The following is a 20,251-nucleotide window of genomic DNA, read 5'->3' as shown; positions in this document are numbered from 1 at the left end:
CCTCCTAGAAGTGTAACTTTTCTTCTGAGATAATGCAGTATGACTGTATAACTTATTATACATGTATGTACTTTCTATATGCACTATAGTCAATTTACTTTCATAAAGAGTGGCTCTGTATCAAGATGTTGGCCAAGTAAAAATCGGGTAGTTAAATCAGTAGAGCATCCCACTAGTGTTCATAATGGTCCCATCTAGATTCTCACAGTCAACATGTGTAAAACAATTATCACAAAATGACATGATTTAAGCATTGAAGGTCTTTAACAAATATAGTTGGCATTCATATTGGCTATGAATGCCAAGTGATAGGCGTTCAATGATTATATTTACATTTGTCTTCAAATTTATGTTGAAATACCTAAGGATTTTGCATCTATTGTAAATTAATCATTCGTTATCGTCAAGGATGGAACAGATATTTGAACATGCAGCCATTTTCCATGATTACTGGTACTACAATACTGTGATGTCACAATGATAATTATGTCATGATAAGCAGTTGAAGTAAATAGTCTATATGAATGCCAACTGCGCTTGGTAAGGTTACATAGTGGGACTGCAGAGAAAATGAAAATATATAGTCAGGGGCTATTTTATTTGTTAGACATTTACCTTAAAAAAATAAATTCAATAAGGTGGCATTTCGAAGAACATGAATATCTTACCTTGGCAATAGGAATGGTGATGACAAACGTCCAGGTAAGAAACATGATGATAAAATGTGCGAGCACCAGAATAGGCATCCCAAGTATAAGCCATAGGTAAGACAATGGGGATATCTGTTAATACAAATACCACAGGTAAGACAATAGGGATATCTGTTAATAAAAATACCACAGGTAAGACAATGGGAATATCTGTTAATACAAATACCACAGGTAAGACAAAGGGGTTTCTGTTAATACAAATACCACAGGTAAGGCAATGGGGATTTCTATTAATACAAATACCACAGGTAAGACAATGGGGATTTCTGTTAATACAAATACCACAGGTAAGACAAAGGGGATTTCTATTAATACAAATACCACATGTAAGACAATGGGGATATCTGTCAATACAAATACCAAAGGTAAGACAATGGGGATTTCTGATTATACAAATACAACAGGTAAGATAATGGGGATTCTGTTTATACAAATACCACAGGTAAGACAATGGGGGGTTCTGTTTATACAAATACCACAGGTAAGACAATGGGGATTTCTGTTTATACAAATACCAAAGGTAAGACAATGGGGTTTTCTGTTTATACAAATACCACAGGTAAGACAATTGGGATTTCTGTTTATACAAATACCACAGGTAAGACAATGGGGATTTCTGTTTATACAAATACCACAGGTAAGACAATGGGGATTTCTGTTTATACAAATACCACAGGTAAGACAATGGGGATTTCTGTTTATACAAATACCACAGGTAAGACAATTGGGATTTCTGTTTATACAAATACCACAGGTAAGACAATGGGGATTTCTGTTTATACAAATACCACAGGTAAGACAATGGGGATTTCTGTTTATACAAATACCACAGGTAAGACAATGGGGATTTCTGTTTATACAAATACCACAGGTAAGACAATGGGGATTTCTGTTTATACAAATACCACAGGTAAGACAATGGGGATTTCTGTTTATACAAATACCAAAGGTAAGACAATGGGGATTTCTGTTTATACAAATACCACAGGTAAGACAATGGGGATTTCTGTTTATACAAATACCACAGGTAAGACAATGGGGATTTCTGTTTATACAAATACCAAAGGTAAGACAATGGGGATTTCTGTTTATACAAATACCACAGGTAAGACAAAGGGGATTTCTATTTATACAAATACCACAGGTAAGGCAACGGGGATTTCTATTTATACAAATACCACAGGTAAGACAAAGGGGATTTCTATTAATACAAATACCACAGGTAAGACAAAGGGGATTTCTGTTTATACAAATACCACAGGTAAGACAAAGGGGATTTCTATTTATACAAATACTAAAGGTAAGACAAAGGGGATTTCTGTTTATACAAATACCAAAGGTAAGACAATGGGGATTTCTGTTTATACAAATACCAAAGGTAAGACAAAGGGGATTTCTGTTTATACAAATACCAAAGGTAAGACAATGGGGATTTCTGTTTATACAAATACCACAGGTAAGACAAAGGGGATTTCTATTTATACAAATACCACAGGTAAGACAATGGGGATTTCTGTTTATACAAATACCACAGGTAAGACAATGGGATTTATGTTTATACAAATACCACAGGTAAGACAAAGGGGATTTCTATTTATACAAATACCACAGGTAAGACAAAGGAGATTTCTATTTATACAAATACCACAGGTAAGACAATGGGGATTTCTGTTTATACAAATACCACAGGTAAGACAAAGGGGATTTCTGTTTATACAAATACCAAAGGTAAGACAATGGGGATTTCTGTTTATACAAATACCACGGGTAAGACAAAGGAGATTTCTATTTATTATCACAATACCACAGGTAAGACAAAGGGGATTTCTTTTTATACAAATACCACGGGTAAGACAAAGGGGATTTCTATTAATACTAATACCACAGGTAAGACAAAGGGGATTTCTATTAAATTACAAATACCACTGGTAAGACAAAGGGGATTTCTTTTTATACAAATACTACAGGTAAGACAAAGGGGATTTCTATTAATACAAATACCACTGGTAAGACAAAGGGGATTTCTGTTAATACAAATACCACAGGTAAAATATCAATTAACACAAAAAAATGAGGAAGTCGCAGTGGAAGTATTATATGTCTAGATTGCAAAATTAAATCTCTGTGATAAAGTTGTTTGGTATGGAAATGCAACATTAAGTCACCATTAAAAATAAGTTGGTTTACAGTAAGTAAAAGAATGAAGAATGCGCATTAAGTGTAAATTGTAAAAGTTATAATCCTAACAAAAGACCCCAGAGGGATCTTGGCGCCCACTAAAGAATGATATATGTCTGACAACGGAAAGACGGATCTTTTCCCTGCTTTTCAAACTTTTTCAAACATAAAACATATGAAATTCAAGACAGATCGCTTCATTACTTTCTGAGAAACAGTGTTGAAATCCAAGATGGTGGCGGGTTGGCCATCTTGTTGACCAATCAGTCCCAAAGTACTATGCAAAAAACTAAATACCAAGGGGAACCTACGCATGGAATATGAGAGGTAACCCTTCAGTAATTTATGACAAATAGCAATAACTATCAAAATTCAAGATTGCGGCCGGTTGGCCATCTTATTGACTGATCAGTCCCAAAATGCAATATGCACAACTAGGGCCCTAGGGAAACGTACATATGAGATTTGAAAAATATCCCTTCAATACTTTCTGAGAAATAGCTGTAACAAAAATTGTTAACGGAGGGATGAACGAACGACGGACCACGGACGAAAGGCGATTTGAATAGCCCACCATCTGATGATGGTGAGCTAAAACCTACGAAATGCTTTTCTAAACTCACAAAGAAATCTTTTCTTGATGTTTTTTGTCTGTGAATAACACCTGTCCCCTTTAGTAGTCCAGACCTCTCATCCACAGATGTTAGTGTAGATCGAGGGCTTGTTCTCTTTACTGTAGGGTGAACCTTGTTGAGTGAGGTAACATTAAAATATCTGAAATTACTTTCAAATATATAATGAATATTTCATGAAAAAGTATCTTTATCTAAAAGCATTACTTTGGCAATATATTTACAATTTGATTTTTTAAAAGTTTTTTTAAAGTTTTATGGCTTTATTTTCCTACTTATTAAAGAAGTGTGAAACCTATGTCCATTAAAATTATTAATAAATCATTCAATGTAGTAAGTGCAAACATCTTTATAAAGATAATGTCAGTACAGTTAATGTCATATTCCTGTAATATCATATTTTGTCTGACAAATGAAACATGAGATTAAGAGGATTCCAATGTACCATTATGATAATAGCAACAGAACTGATGGAACAATATCTAAAGCAATATTTTTCATAGTTTGGTGAACAAACTACTGGAAATACTGACCAAGTGGATAAACTTGCCAAACGGCCAGAAGAAGTATCTCGCCAAAGACCAACAGTACACTCCTGTAAAATTAAAATACACTCCTGTAAAATTAAAATAATGGTCACCATGCAGGTGTTACCTGAGAAAATTAAATCTAGATCAATATTGACTTCAAATAATAAACACTAGGTAAATTCTTCTTGGTTCTAATTCAGCTCTTTATTACATTAAATCTTCTTATCTATCTTAAGCAATCTTGATTCCAGTAGGCTTTGTTGAACAGTAAATCCTGCCTTTGCAATCACCACTGTCAGATCACTTGCTGTATATGGCTATTTTTCTAGGGTTCCAAATTACCAATTTCAACACAATTTAACCTGTATATAAAAACCACTTTGTTGTAAAGACAATTTTCCTCTGTCCCTTGGGTGGTCTTTATACACAGGTTTGACACATTAACAGGTTTGACTTCATGAACCATATTTTGGCAGGGATCAATCTAGCTTTGATTTATTACCGTTTATGGGTAAATTTCCCCTCAAGGAATGAATTCCTCTCCGGCCTAAAATTCCCCTGAAGATTTAAAAATTCCCCATTTGAAGCTATAAAATGACCGTTTTTGTAACACAATTTCCCATGTGACTTATTTTTCATTATTTTTTTTAGACTTTTGTACACAAATTTCTTCATATCTATCATACAGCTACTGCATATTTTATGATAAACTCAATTTTTTCATTATTGAGCTTAAAATCTTGCATTACAAAATCTGAAAATAAAATTAGTTGTTTTACAGTTTCCCCCAAAACCTAGATTGATCCCTGATTGGATCTGTATAATTGATATGAGAATGAGACCCACCATATCTCCAGCCAACAAGCGTGAGAAACATAAGACAGCCAACAATTACGTACAGCATGGCCAGCCACCATCCAAACAGTAGGACATACACAATGTTAGACGGTCGTAGTGTTGATACTGAAACAATGAAGGTCAAAGCAGTATGGTTACTTATTGAAATGTCAAAACAATAGATTACAGAAGATACTGTTTTCATTCTTTATTGATGGACCCATCCATCTCCCAATTAAACCATTTTAACATTCCATAACATCTCTTCTCTCTTTGTCATTTTATCTATCAGAGTTGCTTCCCTTGGATTTACTGACGAAGAGAAACAAAGGTAAGTATGATACATGTAACTGATAGATCACAATGTTTTCTAAATGTTAAAAATCTTTTTAAGGTGCTCTGCTAAGTTAAGCTGGTTTGGTTTATTTTGTTTTGTTTTTTACAGCCAGGGACATTGAGGACATGCCAGGTTTAAAAGGAGGAAGACAGCTGGAGTACCCCCCAAAAACCCATCTACTGTCGTTGTGGATACTAAACTCGCAACAAAGAGGTGGAAGACTGCAGCAGGAGTATCCCCCCAAAAAACAGTCAGAACCCGGCAACTGTGGATACTAAATTTGCAACTGATTATTTAGAAGAGAAAGACAAATTGTAGAATATATCTAAACACTTTCCCCTCTCAACAATTGTGGCCTTAAAGTTAAAAGTTTCATCAACATTCCTTAAATTTTACAATAAACATTCACTCTATAGGAAAGAACTACAGAAGATAAGGAAAACTTAAGTCAAGGATCTTTCCTTATGTCTGTAATGTTTTTCTATGGAGAATGTTAAGGAATGCTGAGGAAACTGGACCCTGTAAGGTCCACACTAACAAGTAATATTTTACCATTTACAGGCTGGACTTTGTCTAAGTCTTCGTAAAGATTCTGAACCACCTCAGATCGTGAACTTAACGGCCTGTCTGTCACATGACCTTTCCACTTCTTGAATCCAAACTGTAACAATCGTCCAATCAAAGAAATGAAAAGGACACTTCCGGTAAAATCTTCCAAAAGTCACAATACAGCTATGTAAAATCTAATATTTCAGAAAATCAAATAAAGAATACAGATTTCTTTTAATTCCTAAATTCAGTACCAAGATATTTAAACATATTAGGTCACTTTCTTAAAATAAAAAGGGTATTTCCAGATTGTTTTTGCAATGCATACATTTTCTGTAACAAGTACATGGTACAAACTTTTTTAAAGTATTCGTAAATGCGTTTATGATATACCACAGGGTTTCTACTAGGACCAAGATATTCCATAAATGCAGTTCTTCTCAGATACAAAAGGGTTCTTTTCTTCATTTTGTGCTTAAAAATTATATGGCGATGCCGTAAACGCAGTTATAAACCCTGATATAAGCTACATTCTCAGTTTGGTGTAGAACTTACCAAATAATTATTACTGATCTTATGAGCTTCTACGTCACTATCAAACTGATGTAAGATGGGGTCATCCAGGATATCCACAAAGCTGTTGGATGACTTTAGTTTGGGATCCACATTCTGCTCTGAGGGATGTATTGCTGTGCTATCAGGTCGGCCACGGTTACGTAGACTCGGAATGTCGATCCTGGACTCTTCATGTCCAATCTCACCCTGGATTTGAGGAGAGGATTCTACAGGCGAGTCAGGCAATCCAGAGGAAACATTTGTGTCCATTTTTATTAAGAGATGTTTAGATCATATTGAGAATCTGAAACAAGAAACAATTACTAGTTATTACAGAAGGTATTAACATTCATTTTCTCTTTAACCAATAAACTGATGTTGTGACTTAAATATGTTTTTACATGTAAGTTAATTCTCATCTCTCCACCACTGACAGAGCATAAATCATCGACACTCATCATTTGAACAGTAATTGGTGTTTAATTGTGTATGTCTAATTAACACAAAAAATAATATAAAATCATTCATTTTGCTTTTGGTGCATGCACAATCAGTACTTCATTCCATATATATAGGATGTAGTACCATGGATTTTTTCCGGGATGCAATTAATTATTCTTAATATTTTAATCTTGACGTAAAATTAGAAGCTCAAACTTTTTAATGGTGGCCGTAATGGTGTAAAATAATATATAAGTAACTGAAGAAAATTACTCATCATCTGCTGCTATTTTTTTATAGAGGTAAAATACCATTTGTCAGCGATGGAGCATCTTTAACCATTAATTGTATCCTTTCATTTCCTTTTGTTCATTTTGTTTTTCTTTTATGTATTATTAAAAGGCAGGATTACATATAGGACATGTCTGGTTTAGATGTAGAAAAGACAGAGTACATTCACAGGCGTCACATGGATGGTATTTAGACAAGAACTGTCTAACTGATAAGTTTTTTCTTTCTTACTTTCATTTTTATGAAGCTGACGTGATACAGTGGTTTTTGAGCTACCCATTAGAGCCCTAGCTAGCTGGCTTGTTTATCGGAGGACACCACAGTGTCCGACCAGTTAAAATCTGTCTGTTTTCTGATGTTTCTGGATACCTAGCTAGTAACATTTATACGGCATGATATATATTTTATCATACCAAATTAAAAGTAAATTATCTGGCTGTCGATTGAAAGTATTCTTATTGTCACATCTTATAAGACTTGTTAAAGGGACAATTCAGTCTAAGAGAACATTAAAATTTGTACATGTATATATCGGACAAACCCGGTTTTAATGGAAATAAGATCAGTTGGCTTTACTGTGATATGCCAGAAAACCGTATGGTGGTGAAATGCGTGTGAAATGTTCAACATCTCGCTGTCCGCCATTACACATTGTGGTCGAACACTTGTATGCCGAACCCTGTCCCTTGCTCGTAGGTAAAGCAACTTTTGTCTAGAACTGCTCAAATCACTCTGACAGTAGTGTGTTTACCTTTTTAGGTGAATTGTCTTGCCTAAAAATCATTTTTTGACCTTCTCGGTATTTATGTAGCACATTTGTTTAAGGTGGGTTACTTAGGCTCGGTTATCATTATGGGTACAGCGTATATATTGTACCTGCTGAATCGTATTGATCAACGATTTGTAATTACAATGGTATCAATTAAAGGGACAATTCACTCAGGCTAATTCTTTTACATAAGCATGAAGCAAAATATGGCATAAATGTATTGTTCTACATTTCTTATGAAACATATAACATAAAATATTGACAAATTCCACGTCATTGTTTAGTATTTTGATTAATATCGTTGAAATATCAAATCGTTGATCAATACGATTAAGCAGGTACAATATGGACGCTGTATCCATATCCGAGCCAAAGTCATGGACGTTAAACAAATAACTACATAACCACTGAGTAGGTGTTAAAATGATTTTTAGGCAAGACAATTCACCTAATAAGGTAAACACACTACTCTCAGAGCGATTTGAGCAGTTCTCGACAAAAATTGCATTACTCTACGAGCAAGGGACAAGGTTCGGCATACAAGATGTTCGACCATGTAATGGCGGACAGCAAGTGAGTTTGAACATCTACACACATGTCACAACCATGGGGATTTCAGGCATATTACAGTAAAACTGACTGATCTTACATTAGAACTGGATTTTCCCGATATATGTACACATTTTAATGTTCTCTTAGACTGAATTGTCCCTTTAAAATACTAAACAATGACATGGAATTGGTCAATATTTTGTGTTATATGTTTCATAAGAAATATAGAACATTACATTTATGCCACATTTTTGCCTCTTGGTTATGGAAAAGAATTAGTCTGAGTGAATTGTACATTTAATAATCATACTTTTTCTGAAATTAAGTACACTACCATTAAGTACATGTGGTGTACTTAAGGCTAGCCGAGTTATAAACCTTGACACAGTATAACATATATATATAGAGAGAAAAATGTCTATAGAGCCAAGCGCCTGTGGTACGTACATTGCCTGGATACAAACCACCAACATAATCTATAATCATCAGTAGATTATAATTACGTTTACCTGGCAACTGACCCAACACACAACACAGTTGAGGTGCAGGGCTAGTGTATTATGTTTAATCCATTCACTACAGCATCATGGAATCAGAAACATGTAATATTGATTCATAAAGATTGAATAAGATTATTGTATGTTGAATTTATATATATATCATTCTCTAAAAATATGTAAATTCTATTTTTATAAGTGCAAGAAAAATGGTAAATATAAAATACTAATATTCATAAAATGTTTGGCTACAATAAAAATAAAAATGCGAAATAAAAAAAATCTCTCTGTCAATGGGATTCGAACTGATCATAAATGATCACACAGCTGACCTGGCCAATTTGAGATGTACATGTACGTGTTTGAACTGAATACGTAGCGCAGATCTAGATATATTTCTACAAAATAGTGAAATATTTACACATTGGTTTCTATTGCATTTATGTATTTGTCAAAGCTAAGTAATCCATTGATGCTGTAACATGCATGCATGTACCGCATGAAACACAGCCTTTCTAAATTGACGTCCTGATTTATAATTCAGGTAACATAGATAGGCCTACAAAAGGAGTCAATGAAACACTTTTAATTCCAATATACTTAACCTTTTTACCGACATGGATGTCACACCTAATATAATTGCATTGTTGACCAGTAGACCATGGTAGTATTGCCACATTTCGTCTTACTTTTTAACCCTCAAAACATTCTCGTGTTGTTGTTTTTTCTTCGCTCACGTGAGTAATGGGAAATAACTCTAACAACATTTCGTTGCAATCAAGGAACGACAACTCTGAATGGAAAGCAAAGTGTGCAGCAGGTAGACCTACATTTGTATATTTTTCCGTTTTTCTTCCCATTGTTAGTTTCTATAAGTTTTCATATGTCTGTTTTCGATTTTGTATTTTTTACTAATATATTTGGTGTTTTTAATATTTACATTATTTGCTGACGAAAAATAATGCATGATCATAGGCGTCTGCTTTTGGTAACATATTGGAAAAAATAGTATATAGGCTACCCCACTAAGTAGGCCTGTATCTATTGCTATAATATTGAGAGAAAAACCAGAAGCAGATGCCTGTTGTATTATCTATGCTATAATAAAAATAATAATGTTTCGAGTGGAGTTAATCAAATTAAAACAAGACTTCGAATTCAATTCAATTCATTTATTTGCATTTTTACATCCATAAACAAGGATCGATAGCAAATTACAAAGATAACATTACATGTATAACACAATAATAATAAAACAAGAACAACTTATGCATTCAGCAAGCCCACTTTCCTCAGTTCAAACGACTTTTTAATGAAGAGGCCCAAATCCTGCAGAAGTTGTGGTTCATTAGATGACAATAACTTTATTAAATTTTCATAATCTGTGAACATAGAATTAATTTTGTATTAAGATAGGAAACTTTTTCTTTGAGTAGAATTTACTGTACACTTGAGGATGAAGTGAGCTCTACAATATTGCAAAATTTGCATAACCGGTGCTGGCGAGGTATCTTTTTTGTCCTACCAGCTTCAATTTCTAGGTTGTGATTGCTGATCCGAAGTTTTGTCAACAATTTTCGATATTCAAAAATTTTGCAAAGAAAGATAATATTCCTCTTTATAGTTTTGTTTAAGTTTACTATATAGAAATAGCTTATTACTACAATCTAAAAGCTGCATTTTGCTTGAGAAAATAATGTTAAATCTGCCATGTATGAATCTTTTTAATGACCGTTTTAATCTGGCCTGTTAATCTAACTTAAAATTAGCCTGGAAGTTTCGCTCCGCTAGAGATGCTCTACGATGCTGCTTATGTTCCTTGATTTTTTTTACATTCATGTGACCACTGCCTTTTATTTTTTTATAACAAGAACACGTGAACACACGTCCTCATGTCGCACTAATGCATATTTGCTCGCTAATGTCACTATTTCTATCGAAAAACGTACGTATATATGTTTCTGTTTCTATGTTTTCATTATAGAAGGCAGCGACTTTTTAAAAGAAATAAAATTTGATATGTAGATACATTTTCACGTAATCACTTTTTTAGCCTTTTTACAGAGATCTCGTTTTTACGCCGTATTGATATCATCTTTATATATAGCCTTTACACAATAGATGTCATTTTTCTGTATAAAGCAGCATGAATTCTGAAACCACACGGGTGTGGGATATTCGATTACTACCGTCATGTGACGGAGTACACACAAACACGTGCTGGTTAAAAAGGTAAAAGATCTACATTTTAAACTTTTTGAACCAGTAACATCCACCTCACAATGTATGTTTCAGTTAGCTCTGTCTTTAGGCTTAGATCTCGGACAAAAATCTTTCAACATGTTGATATGATTAATTTTTGTCTTAAAATTTTAATTGACATTTACAAAAGTTATAGTAAGCTGACAATGTAAAATCACAAGGACCGAAAAATAGCTAATATCAAGATATGTTTTCCTCTGATTTATCTTAGTTTATATAGAACTTATTTAAATCTTGTTAAATCTTATGTTGCAGTTTAAATTAAGGACTTAAATGTTAACGGAACATCCGCGCCATACGTGTTACATCTTAAAATTAGTCATTATTTAATACTTATTTGACTCCCAGGAAGAAACCTGTAAGAACATCATAGTTTCAATTAGAAAAATATAATACTTTCAAAGCACGTAGAAATATTTTTTGATAAACTTCACTCTCTAAATTCTATTTCTCTACACAAAAAATCAAGTATAAGTATGTAATAGAACAATACTTGAACATAAAGGACAACCAACTTTGATGATTTAAATTAGATTAAGACAGTAAATTTAGACTTCGTGAACACTCTAGAGAACGCCAGAGGTCGCCTTAAAACACTCCACGTTATCAAAGACTTTGCAAAGTCTGCGATGAAACTCAAAATGAAAGTAATTTTTCTTGAAATCAATCGAAACATAGACTCAAATATGCCAACCATACTTCCAATTTTCTTTGTGGAGATCTATCGGACGTGGATAAGTTAGCTATCGTACTAACGACCGGTAATTTTAAGTTTATACAGACTTACCTGTTCAGTTTCTTGAACCGAGGAGAACGGGCCTGCACCCAGTATAAACCTTATCTTTGTTCATATTATTGTTTCCGTTGTGTTGTTTACAAAAGAGCAATAAAGTACAATACATCTAACATATAGTAAATTCATTTTCCTATGTCGCAGTGCTCGCAATTTCAAAGCTTCTTTTGACAGATGGCACATACTTTTAGTTTTTTTTTGTTAAAGACGCCACGCTTTACTATGAAATTAATTTTTCTATTGTGGTCCGGTAAACTTTGCACTTATGAGTATACTAGTACTCATTTATTTTCTATTTTTAAATCAAAAGACATCACAAACAATTATGTTTCTATGAAAGAAAGACTTCGTGATTGTGGTAATTCTCGTTCTTAGTTCCAAACCACTTGTGTGAATACCTTGCAGCATTATGACACCAATACAAGCCGAGATGTATTATATGGTCACTGTCCGGTAATGAATTTGAGGTTAATATAAAAAATCATTGATAATTTTCCAAGTTATCGGAACAAAACGAAATATTTGTCACTTATGAGTTTACATATAATGATAATTACGATACCAGAACCATCCATGAACAAATTGTTGCACTGCGACGCTTAATTCAGTTCTATCGCAACGTAAGAAGTGTTTTATATATTTTCTCTGGCATTTTAATGTAACTCCATCCCTCTGCAGACATTACAGAGAAGATACGATTACTCATAGACTGTGTCTAGTTCTCGACGGTACATCTCCGTAGACGGTTAAGTGAAGATTCTGGAGGTCATGTGGTTATTTTCGTCCACACAAACCAAATAAAAAGGTCGTTACAAGTTGGCAAGTCTACTACACTGTCACTGGTGGTGCTTTGGAGCCAATGGAACACCAGGACTAGAATATTTCAACGCGAACGAAATTAATTAAATTTCAATTCAATTTATCACAGTTCACGGTGAATGTCGCTGAAATAATAATGAAGGGTACAATGATTATTGGAAATCTCGTTTGATAGCTAACGTACAGTGTTGTAAGAGTGAGGGACAATTCTACATGTCTGAGGCTGATATATACGGGTCCCTCCCCATATCGGCGGACTGATGTATGCCAAATCAAGCCAAACACTTGCTAGACAGTCGTGGAGGTATCCAGCGGATGCTTTATATTAGACACTGTCTGCGTGGTGGCAATGGCATTACCTAGTCTAGCGTAGAAACCGCCCGTTAAAACGCGACTTTCCGTGTCTACACATGTTTGTATTTACATATAAACTGCACAGTTAGTAACAGAATCTCGTTTCCCGGTCGTTTTGATCTGAACAAAATGCTTCAAATTAAACTCTGAATACGACTTAAACCTGGAAGTGAAACAGAATTACGTAATACTTGCACATTCAATGACGATACCTAATCTCTAAGAAAAAGAAAAAAGTATAGCGACATTTGTGAAGTGTGATTGAAGTGTTTGATGTAATAAGAACATGCAAAACAAGGAAATTAGCGATCTTCGTTAACAAGACGAAAAAGACCAAAGGGTATAAACACAGCAAATGTTCCCATGGAGACATCTGAAAATGTAAGGATGATTAGGACCAAACGCTCCTAGAGAACAAATGCCATACGGATCTAGGTCAATTAGATATTATGTTACAAGCTCTACGATGTAGCAAATTATTCATAAGGGATATCGACAAACACCGATCTCCGATTACACAAGAAAAAAATTTCAATGAAATAATTATAACGGTCACAAAACGGCCTCATAATATCCATCCACAATTATCTGTTGTCAAAAGGAAAATAATCTAGAATAATCCATCTTCTGTAAAAAGTGAAGTTATGAAGAGGAAGTGGAAAGAGCCGGATTAGAGAGGATGAGTTACGAACTGAGACGTAGAAGATGATGTTATATGGGGTATACCTTCATGGGGAGAGTGGTCATAACTGTACGACAGCGTTCACATGATTCCGTCGAGACAAATGAAAATGTAGTCGACCGAACACAGCATGGCGCCGTACAGTTTGGAGACAAGAAAAAAACTGGAGGCAATGTGGAGACAGGGAGATAGAAACACAATATAGGGAATGCAAGGCTGTTGCTATATGGAAATAGAAAGCTAACCGTTAAAAATGATATTATTGGCTTGCTGCTGAGCTTATTGGTATATGGTAATCTTGTTGGCTCATTGTATGTATGGTTATGAAGTTTAATTAAGAGTGCTTGAATTTTGACAATTTTCATGTTCATTCAGTTTTGCGTTTTTAGATAAATGTGTTTATGGCAGGCCAGTCCATAAAAAGAATTTTTTGTCTTGCTTTGATTTTCTTCAGTTTACAATGGAATAAGATGAAATGGGTGTAAGCCTATTTTAACTATGAAGAACATCAAAAGGAAAACACTTGATTATTTCATAAACCCTTCGTCACATGCTATACGCCCATATTATTGGTTTAGAAAGTTAAAGACAGTGGAACAGACTGTTTTCACAATGAAGAAATTATCAGGTTGCTCAGCAAATTAGGTTGTAGTGCGCTGGTAATTGACATTTCCGTATTTGGAAAACACGCCAAGTCAATTAACTTCTGGTTAGAAAATTGTTTTGTTTTTAAGTGATGATAACAAATTAAAATAATGCCGTAATTAGATAAAACAAACTTTTCATTTTAAGTGTACGGGTTTTATATCGCATCTTTATTCAGTGGGAGATATATAATTAAATATCATTTGTTCTCTCGACTTTTAAAATGTGTTTTTCAGGAGTAGTGCTGTATATTATATCACACTGAGAATGATATATTCTCTTGGAAAAGTTAGAATATGTGAAGGCAGGAAACCTGTGATGTGGTGCCGTCGGGAAACTATTAACGCTGTAACATCAAACACACTTTCGTGAAACACATCGTTCACAGTTCATTTTGTAAATGGCTTAGGAATTATTGTTTCAGACATGATCGTATAAATTGGATACAGCACTGCAATACAAGAAAGTACATACTGTTGTCTCACTGGTCTGTCATAATAACAATTAAACTTAGTGAACTAGCTCCAGTTTCACGAAGATTCATTGACCTTAAGGAATTCCTTAACTTGAAATTCTCTATAGGAAAGCATTACAAAATTTAAGGAAAGTAAATGAAGTTACAAGTCAGGAAAGTAAAGGAAGCTACATGTAAGGACAGTTCGTTAATTAAAGTTGGTTCCCCTAACTTCTGTAATGCTTTCCTATGGATATTTTTAAGTTAAATAATGTTTATGAAATTGGGCCCTGCTCTTTCTCAGAAAGGATGAAGGGACCTTTCTCAAACATGTGCAATTACCATTTGTGACACGTGTTTGGTCAACTCTGGACCGATTGGGAAATAGGATGGTCAGCAGGTGGTTATATCTGATTTTGAAAATGAAGGTTGTTACTGCTTTTCTCAAAATGTGTTAAAAGTGACCTTTCTCATATTTAGATGCCACCCCTTTGTCTCTCACACTCAAGATTCATATTAATTGAAATTTCACAAATATTCATTTCTGATATGTTACTTTCTATATGGGTTTAAATGTCTCGAAGGTAGAGGGGGGATAACATCAGAGAAAAGATTGGTATATGTAATTTATTTTTATAAAATAGGTCATACAATGGTGGACATCTATATTCATCTGTATAATCTTGTTGAAATATGCTTACATATAAATAATCAACACTTTTATATCAGTAGTGCAGGATAATTGTGGTTTTGTCTTCTATTCGTATGCTTTGGATTTCACGTGAAGTACCATATACGAGAGAGCACGTACATCGCCCATAACCTTACAATTTTTGTAAGGAACACACTTAATTCAACGTATGTTCATTAAATGATATAGTAATAAAAAAATTCAAATATAGAACTTATTAATAGATAGAATAAAACTACAAAATGTAACATACCACAACTGTGACTGTTATTATAGTATCGTAGTTATACAGAAGTGTGAAATAAAGTATCGCGGTAAAATATCAGGTTCTATGGAAGTATCGTAATAACGATAAAATCTGAAATAAAATGTATATCGCAATGCCTCCGACGTCACGAAGACATAACGGTAACTGTTCGATGATTTTGTACTATTACTGATTGCGGCCCCCGATGGACACCCCCTATTTGACAAGTACATATTTTATTACAGCTATTAGACAGTTACCGCTGTATGTCCGGTCGTATTAATGAACTCTAAATGACTAGATATAAACTGTCTCTACTGTCTACTGCCGACTCCTGTAGTGGCAGTGGAGATGTTGTGAACGAGTCTATCGTCTCTAGAACACACGCCGTGGGATGATAATAACACTAACGGTTGTCATCCCGTGCGGATGTTGTTACCTAAACAGAAATCTGTTGTGCAATTAAGGTTATGTATCTCTTTCATTCACACGAATATCTGAGTCTAGTCAAATATGTAACTGTGTTTTTCGAAAAATAAAAAACCCAAACAAAACACACACACACACACAAAAATATGAACAAATAGATAGATAAATAAAAAATAACAAAATTTTTGAATGAATAAATATTTTTTTGTTTTTCATCCAAGGATCATTCAAGGATTTGATATCTCTTCGAGGTACAATCGTGTCCTTTCGTCAATTTTTCACATTATTGTCACTGAAGAGTGAAAGAAGGACAAAACTGATGCATTGGTTCAGCTTCATCAAATTTTACACGGTCATATTCAATCCAGAATTTTGGCGAGAGGGTGTTAATTTTGCTAGGTTGTTGTAAGAGTCTCCCGAAAAGTAATTAAACTTGGCCATAAATACGACTAGTTATGTTAAACACTCGCTTAATGCATAACATGTACAGGATGAATTACCATGTAATTTTACTTAAGTACATGTACAGTTCCCACGGGATTAAAATGAATCAAACGTTTCCATCGTGATGCTATGGGCTTTAAATTACTGTTTCTTTTTTAATACGACTCAAATTATACATTGAAAATACCATCTAACTGGAATGTTTAAGTTATATATCTCAGAGTATTAAACATAATCAGAAATAAATCGTCTACAAAGTGGCTGGTACCGTATATATATTGTAATTGTTCACAATTGCGATTGTATATCGGTTCAACCATGGTTCATGCCAACAAAATCGAGAATAGACTGATTCATACTTTTTATATCAACTGCTTTCTAATAGGTTTAATTAGTAATTATCACAGTTTACGTGCACAAAGACCTTGAATAAAACATATCTTTTGGAGCCATTTTACAAGAACAAAAAATGTATTGCTGAAGCCTTTTGATACTATTTCCAAATGTTTGTCGATATTGTTTCCAATGCGACGGCGACTCGAACAATGTTGCGAACTTTAAAATCGGAAAAGTCGAATGAGTAAAAGTTGTCTTTTGGCTTATTACAATCACGTATTCATATTTTGTTATATCAAAAAGCTTAGGAGGCCAAGATGAATGTGAAAAAAAAACAAACACTGATCCTGCCCGGGCCATGTTATCACATCAGTCTGCTTATCTAAAACCCGTATACACTGTTCTGACAATTTTGCAGACAATAGTTGATGGTTGTCATAATCAAATATGATAATGGAAGCAAATACTTGAAAGCGGCAAATTACAGGTTCAGGTACTGATCTTAGTGACTACCAAGAAAAAGTTTTAAGGTCGATGCCATAATATTTTAGTGAAATATTCTCTTTGAGATATAAGGCCAGACTCAGAGGTCAACGCTACTTTTAAAGATGTCTTGATGTTATGGTGTCGTGAAATCTCCATTAAAGATCTGACCCGGCTGTGACATAGAGGTATGACGGACGATGTGCACCGAAAGGAATGAGGTTGTTACATTGAAACTGTTACAAACATTGCACCTAATGTATGCCTACATTATCTATTTGTTGGCCTATTTCGATGTATGTTCCTCCATCGTATGGTATGATTAGTGATTAAAAAAAGTATGATGTTGGTCATACTATTAGTCGGAATGATCCGAATTCCGGGTGAAATACTGCTTTATCGAAAAGTAAAATTCAAACTAATTGAACAAAACATTTATGATGTATGTACTCAAGAAATTTTATACAGAATTCCTCAAAAGGAATTTTATATCAACATCTAGTAGATAATTTTGGTTTGCAATAATATTTAAAGAAACTTATTGATCAAAAGTAAAAAAAAAAAAAAAAAAAAAAAAAAAAAAAACAGTATTATAAGTATACGATTAAGTAGTCATAAGTTAAATGTAGAAAGTATTAGCACGACCAAATAGAATATGTTGTTTGTAATACCAATAATATAGACCATCCTTAAATATCCTTTGTATACCCAAAAACGAGTTAGATATCTGAAACTTAATTATTTTTATCATCCGAGTGTGTTCAACTTGTTCAATTACTCAGTGTCAATAATAATAATGATTTGAATAATCTCAGAAATTCTTAAAACTTGCATTCCAGAAACTTTCTTAGTCTCTTAATACACCGTAACTGGATAGTATATGATGTATAATAATTGTGGGCTTATGTTTGTGTTTAATTGTATACAATCACTCTCCTGTACGTGTTTAAACTATTTAATATGTATTAAAATTGTACTTTGTATCTTATAAGCCGCAAGGCTTACGGAAATAAACAAAATGAATTGAATTGTGTTACACATCGCATATTTGATCATCATAGTGATATATGTTTACTCACGTATATGATAAAATCATGGACTATTATTGATATCCTGGTAGACATTACTAGGTACATCTAGTACATCTGTTGTTCTACAACGGAAAATGTTATCATTTCTATAAAACCTCCCGATGTGATGCCTTTGCACTCATTCATTCAAGTGAATTGCTCGATATCATCTACTCAGCGTTCAGTCTTTTGTAATAAGGATGGCTTTAAAATTTTACCCGTTGTTAAGTATCGTTTTTCAAGACAAGTTTATATGTCCATGAGTATGTTTCAGTGGACTAACACTATTCTGTCGAATTTCAAGCTATCAGAATGCAAGATCAAATGCAAGCATCTTGCATGGAGGCATATTGCACGTTAGCACATCACGTGTCAGAATACTGGATTCTGATTGGCTACACACATTGCCACTATTTGCAATAGTGACCGGGCAAGCGGCACTATTGAAGTGGCGCGAAATCGAACGTGAATGTATTGTGACGTCACCATTACATGACGTCATTATAACGCTGCGCTTTGACCAAGACGTCAAGATGGCGGACAGGCTGTTGTGTGCGGGGATGGAAGCAAATGTTGCTGTTCTACAGAAGACAGATCACTCATTTTCTATATTGATAAACTTTTAATCTTCATGAAGCTGAATCCCGTTTTATAGAAATACAGATTTCCGCAATTCATGTGCTGTACTTTTAACGTAATAATATGGTTTGGAAATGAAGATAGCATTGCGAGGTGTCACTTTGACGTGCTTCTGTTTCGATAACATAAAAACAAGTGTCATCTGAGAGTGATGTACTAAACCCATTATGGCCTATTTGAGAGGGCACTATTGCCTCATGGTATTGTCACGTGATGGGATAGTGCCCTCGCCTTCGGCTCGGGCACTATTCCATTCCTCGACAATACTATGAGCCAATAGTGCCCTCTCAAACAGGCCATAATAGATAAATATTTCTGTGAATATTGTTGCTACTTCACCGTTAGAACGAATATACTTATACAATCTAATATTCTGTTCTAAAGGCGACAATCTTTTCTGTCTATAAGTTTCTAGTGCAGTAATATTGCAGTTAGAATTTAATATGTTGTCGAGTATATGCAGATATAAATCCTACCTGGTCCTATTAAATTAAAGGCGACACATCGCTTGATCACATGGGTTTGACGGTTTGAATGGAAAAAGAAGGAGAAAAAATATCTTTTCATTTACACGACACAGAAATAAAGCGAAAACATAAACTTCTAAATTTCATTAAGAACTGCATGTAATAAACTACGTAAATTCAGATTAATCTGTACACCTTAATATAATTGTTCACAGAAGAAATATCTATTTCATGTTTTTCAAAATCTAAAATCTACATGAACATTAAGTCATTAGTTATCAGAGCGATTGACCATGCACATAAGTGGGTATTTGCATGTATATAAATACAACTAGCTAAGCCGAAGCCAATATGTATCAGTCAATAAACCTGTGCCGAGACATATCCCCTGTGTTTTAAGTTTACTTTCCCTTCACACTTACTTACATTCATATACTTACTCCAACTTCCTGTATACTATGTCCCGTCCTTGTTATTGTAACATGCGTTACATCCCATGTATTGTAACTTGTTATCACTACAATATACTGTAGACAATTTTGTCAGTCACAACACAGT

The 20,251-nt window shown here is 34.1% G+C and overlaps 1 protein-coding gene across 4 annotated transcripts in view; it reads right to left on the bottom strand.

Annotated features, from left to right (window-relative positions):
- The window catches only part of LOC138327813 (uncharacterized), a 39,589-nt gene extending 19,338 nt beyond the window's left edge, over positions 1-20,251 (bottom strand). For 3 of the 4 annotated variants that reach the window (XM_069274205.1, XM_069274207.1, XM_069274208.1), the window contains exons 1-7: positions 9,484-9,620; positions 6,329-6,632; positions 5,777-5,885; positions 4,897-5,013; positions 4,054-4,115; positions 3,512-3,634; positions 669-782 (exon numbers count right to left, since the gene is read on the bottom strand). In XM_069274205.1, coding sequence (XP_069130306.1) covers positions 669-782; positions 3,512-3,634; positions 4,054-4,115; positions 4,897-5,013; positions 5,777-5,885; positions 6,329-6,598 — 795 coding nt within the window. In that variant the 5' untranslated portion in view covers positions 6,599-6,632; positions 9,484-9,620. Of the gene's footprint in view, positions 1-668; positions 783-3,511; positions 3,635-4,053; positions 4,116-4,896; positions 5,014-5,776; positions 5,886-6,328; positions 6,633-9,483; positions 9,621-20,119 lie in introns of those variants that run through there. The other variant, XM_069274206.1, reaches the window with a different exon arrangement.

This window comes from Argopecten irradians, chromosome 7 (genome assembly GCF_041381155.1).
Source record: "Argopecten irradians isolate NY chromosome 7, Ai_NY, whole genome shotgun sequence".
NCBI lineage: Eukaryota > Metazoa > Mollusca > Bivalvia > Pectinida > Pectinidae > Argopecten > Argopecten irradians.
This window is presented reverse-complemented; position numbering and strand designations above follow the sequence as displayed.